Below are 5208 nucleotides of genomic sequence, written 5' to 3'. Positions count from 1 at the left end.
TCCTGTCAGTGTCATTATCGCCCTCATTACAACCAGAAAGTGTCATCTGTCACCAGAAACATGACTGCTTTGACTTTAAAAAAGTCTTGATGCTCAGTGTGGCTTATTGTCTGTAATTTTTCCTCGATCATCAAATCATGAATATCTTGAAATGCAATTGTCTCTACCTCAGCTGACTGGTCACAAAAGAATATGTAGAACCAAAGTTTCCCAGAATGCCCGCTGACTGCTGGTTAACAGGGGAAGTTTGATACCAAACTGGGGGTTTAGAGGGTGGGGTTCAAACTGTCACCGTCCTGCTGTCATTGTATAAGAGGAAACTCAACAAACGCCTCTACTCCAGATGCTGAAGGGACACAAAGGAAATATATTGGCTTTGTTGAACTCTGGAGCTGCGTCTGAGAGGAAGTCTGTCGAAGCCCGCGCTCACTGGTATCTCTCTCCAGCCGGCCAGCTGATCTGTTGTGCAAGATGTCTCAAAGGAAGATGCTGCAATTCTCCACAGGAGCTCTACTTCTCCTCCTACCCTGGTTTGGCGGACTGGTCCTCGGAGAGATCAGCAAAGACTTTTCCCAGTGCCTCAATTTCTTCTACAAAAGAACCCCACCAAGCGGTATCCCTGCAGTGGGATACCAGCCAATATGCCAGCGCTATGAGAACCAGTACCATTTTGCCAGCCTGTATCACCGTCAGCACCGTGCACCTTTGTACTCCGCCTACATACTCAGCCCTGCAGATGGCAAACGGCCCGTTAACACTTGGAAATATGAACCGCAGGTAAGTGTTGTTCAACAGCAGACATTTTCTTTGCAGACTGGCAGGTGTTCATCTTTTATTATTTCTTCCACCACATTTATGTCAATAAAACACCTTTCTGTATAACAGCACCACAAGAAGGTGATGTCATCGTTTGTTAGTTGGTTGGTTTTTGAGAAGGATTACACACAAAGTACTTGACAGATATCCACCAAAACTTGGATGGAGGATGAGTTTCGACCCAGAGACGACCCCATTAACTTTTGATGTGGATCTGGACTGAGGGACGGATCCAGTGTGTTTGTTTTTTGTTTTGTTTTGTTTTTTTGTGCCTTGATAAAAACATCAGCCGTATTTAGGTGGCTGGTATCTATGAGTGAGTACAAAAGGGGACTGTTGGGTCTTGGTGGAGGTATGCACTCTTCTCAGGGTTATCATAGTTGAAATAGCTCCTAGATCCTATTAGTTCATTTTATTTGAGAGGAGGCAGACATCTCTAAAGCCAATATCCCCAAAACGTGGCAACTCACATCAAAACAATCTAGATAGATGAACAACACTAGATGTAAGAAGAAAATAAATATTTTTGATTTGGTGTGAACTGTTCCTTTAAGTGTCTCTAGATCAGTCAGGTTTCACAAACACACTTATATTCAATAATAAATTAATTATGACACATATCTTATATTTACATGTATGAGAACAACATGTTATGACGTGTCAGGGAAGTAGAAGTTTGTGTTTAGTTTAAGTGTTCTTGTGGTTGGTGTGTTATTAGCAGAAGTAGAGGAACGCTGTCTCAAAGTGTGAATACAAAAATGCTGATATATTCTTTGCTGAGGTAAGGAAAGTTACATTTTTAATAACAGTAACAGTAATAACACAAAGTCTCACATTAGTATAAAGGATCAAAAAGCCTCAAAACATTCATTTGTACCTTCTAAACTGTGACATGTTCATCCCCCATTGTGTATCATGAAGTTGGCGTCTTCCAATGCCAGCCCGGAGATGAAATCCTTCTATGGAAACCCCCCAGTGAGCCCCAAAGTGATCAGGAGCCAGGCGGTGCTTGAGGACTACAAGAACTCTGGCTACACCAAAGGCCACCTCAATCCCAGCATGCACCAGAAGACGATGGCAGACCGAGAGGCTACTTTCACCCTGACAAACATCGTCCCTCAGCGAGTGGGCTCCAATGGCGGACCCTGGAGCGATCTGGAGAAGGAGATGTTAGAGAGATTCAAGGCTCACTGCAAGGGGTTAATGTACGTGATCACAGGAGCCCTGCCTTATATCACAGAACGCTGGATTAATAACAGGGTGTCTGCTCCTGAGTACATGTGGTCTGCCTACTGCTGCCCATCCTACAGTAGCAACCTTCCAAAGTCCATGAAGAAGTTTTTCCCCACATATGCTGCAGTGGGAAGAAATGACTGCAACAGTGGACATGAGTTTGTGCCGGTCAATGTCAAGACGAGGGCCTCGGTGAGGGGCTATGATGTGAGGAGGATGTCTTTAGAGACTCTGGAGGGCATCCTGGCGCAGAGGCTGGGCATACGCATCAGTCTGTTTCATGGACAGTGTCGGTAGCAAGGGCTGAAAAGCTTTAGTTCATTGTTTAAATCAAATGTGCACTGCAGCCACCACATACAGCTCATCTTTTCTAGCCAGAATCAAGAAGTCTTCCTGACGCTTCTTAATAACTCAAAGAGTGTTAAATCCTCATAGTACAGCTTCAGCTTTTCCTCATGCTCCTCGCACATATTCATACCAGGACCCAGGTGCGGCCAGTGCCCGGTGGAGAAGGAAGTATTTAATTTTTTTTTTTTTAAATGTCTAAAAAAAAAGTAAATTTGGCAATAAATGCATATATACTAATTTAAAATGAGCTGCTTTGGCTCAAATGGAGCAGTCCACGTATACCTACACTCAAATAAATGGAGGAGAGTAAAATTATAATGCAATCAAAAAGAAACTGTGATTTAAATTTAAAGCAGAGGTAAATACAGCTGTTCATGCTGAAAAACTTGGCCTAAGGTTGTAGGATAGCCTACCTGTTTAACAAGTGCCTCTTTATGAATAACTAAATAAAAACGAGTTGCACAAGGTCATTCTTTAAATAGATATTACAGTTGTTAGGCTACTAAGTATTTATTCAACACCCAACTAGCCTCATACTGTCAGGTGTAAGATAGCTTAACTGTTGTATAACCTAAGTTATACATTTTAAGGTCCATGACATGTTTTGAATTGAAGAGTGAGCTAAGAGTGAACATCCAATCACCAGCATCCCGACCCACCTGTGCCTGAGTCCTGTTCAATCAGCATCTTGATTTGCCACACCTGTCAGGTGGATGGCTTATCTTATTGGATTTTAACAAATGTGTGCTCAAAATCTGAAAGAAGTAATTATTTTGTCTACATAAAAAAGAAAAACATTATAAATTTGTTTACTTCAACTTGTGAGAGAAATGGGAGCAAAAAACAAAGTGTTGCATTTATATTTTTGTATATTTAGTGCAGTATTTACAGTTTGTTTTGGGTGCCCATGATGCTATGATGGTGAATGATGCTAGCATGATTCCATAGCAGCCCTTTTACACATTAAAGTATTTACTTAGACTTTAGGTTACATCAGGTTTTAACATTTTAACATTAATTTGTATTTTAGGCTTCAGTGTTTTTATGCCAACAGCTGTTTGCCTTTTTTATTTTTATTGTGACAGACTTTGTGACAATGTGCTTTTGAAATGTGCCATAATAAACTTTTGGGGAAAAAAACATACATTTGTTGTGCAACCTGATATTCACTTATAAACTTAGCATTAACATTATATGAATTTCTAAATTAGGTGTGACCCGATAAACTCAGGTTACTTTAAGCAAACACCACTATCACGTTGCATTCAACTTATCAGCTAGGTATCAATATTTGCTATGTATTTATTACCTTATCTCTCAAGCATGCAAGTGAGCATTAGGGGAGCTTTAAGGCTCACTGATGTGAAACAAACATATCCAGCAGGTGGGCTGAGTGAGCCAGGTGCTCAGTAAGGTTTACAACAGCCTACAGCTGCTGAGCGAGCAACACAAAACAAGGAAAAAGAAGAGAAACTAGCTGACACAGAAAAAGTTGGTAAGGTCCAACAAAATTATGAATAAAGCCTATAGGGAGCGTCCCCGACTGACACCAATCATTTTCATATTGTCATCAAGTTTAGGCTCAGCTCAACTCTCCTCGGTGTGGAAAGTGAAACTAGGGTAATTCCTGGTCATCCACAGGTTACGACTCATCACCAGTGACTGTAAATGCAGCGTTATTTCTCACAGTCCAACCAGTTTCATGAACTTGACCGTAATTACTTTCTGCATGCTTATTAGGCTGCTGCCAAGTGTCATGTCTCTGAGCACTCACTAGATGGCCATAATGAACCAGCACCATCTGAAATTTGTGCCCCTTCAATGTATGATCAGATCCTGGAATTTATTCTCAGACAACAAATTTAAGATGAAAATCCTGTTTGCGTAGTGTGTGCTAGTGTAAGTGTATTAATATGTTTTGATAGATTAAGTCTTCTGATTCCCCCTTTAAGAGAATCAACATTCACAAATAAGAATTGAATGCATAAATATCTTGTTTTTGAGAGGGAAGAGAAGGTGTTAAGGTCAGTCTTCCATTCAAGATTCTTTTTAGCTAAAATGACCTCATTGTAGGTTACATCACTTTAGTTTCCCCTATGTTTACATAATTTCTACAGTCTAACAACACATAAACACTTTCTGATCAATCAAGAAATCTAAATCTGAGGAGTTCCCCACTAACCAATCTAGTATGTAATGAAACAGTTGAGAAATAATGAAAAATTGGAAATATTTCCGGAAAACCTTTCTGGTTCCCACAATTGGGGAAGTTTTGATGACAACAGAAACACAAGACAACCCAGAAATTGGAGGGAAAAGGAACAAGAAACAAAGAAAGCTGACTCTGCTCTGATGAGTGTGTTAGTGTGATGATAGTAACTCACAAACTATTGCCAAAGAACATCTGAGGAGGCGTTAAAACGATACCTGGAGACAGTTTGAATGCAGGAATACTGACAATCAAAACGAGCAATTGATACAGAGCTCTGCATCAAGCTCCATCGTTTTAGACAAAGTGTAGGGAAATGTTGCGACACATTAAGAGGTCTGCAGTAAGACCTGTTGCTGGGGGGATATATCCAAGACAACATCGACTTCTTCAATGGCCAGCAACTATAAACAGCATTGTCAGTTCCTGTCAGTGTCATTTGCATCCTCAATATTACCAGAACGTGTCATCTGTCACCAGAAACATGACTGCTGTTACTTGAAAAAGTCGTGATGCTCAGTGTGGGTTATTGTTTCTCATTTTTTCGCAATCATCAAATGATAAACATCTTGAGATGCATTTGTCTCTACCTCAGCTGACTG

General features: G+C 40.6%; 1 protein-coding gene across 1 annotated transcript; it reads left to right on the top strand.

The window, feature by feature from the left end:
• Window positions 1-353: 353 nt before the first annotated feature.
• LOC115568318 (endonuclease domain-containing 1 protein-like) lies at window positions 354-3541 on the top strand. The gene is made up of 2 exons (XM_030395500.1): window positions 354-777; window positions 1738-3541. The coding sequence occupies exons 1-2, from the start codon at window positions 472-474 to the stop codon at window positions 2344-2346; spliced, it is 915 nt and encodes a 304-aa protein (XP_030251360.1). The 5' UTR covers window positions 354-471; the 3' UTR covers window positions 2347-3541.
• The last annotated feature ends 1667 nt before the right edge of the window (window positions 3542-5208 follow it).

This window comes from Sparus aurata, chromosome 18, assembly GCF_900880675.1.
Source record: "Sparus aurata chromosome 18, fSpaAur1.1, whole genome shotgun sequence".
Lineage (NCBI taxonomy): Eukaryota > Metazoa > Chordata > Actinopteri > Spariformes > Sparidae > Sparus > Sparus aurata.
Note: the sequence above shows the minus strand (reverse complement) of the source record. Positions and strands in the feature narration are given on the sequence as shown.

Coding starts and splice junctions, on each gene's coding strand:
- LOC115568318 (XM_030395500.1), top strand. CDS start 472: ATGTCTCAAAGGAAGATGCTGCAATTCTCCACAGGAGCTCTACTTCTC. Junction 778..1,737: donor CTTGGAAATATGAACCGCAG/GTAAGTGTTGTT, acceptor TGTATCATGAAG/TTGGCGTCTTCCAATGCCAG.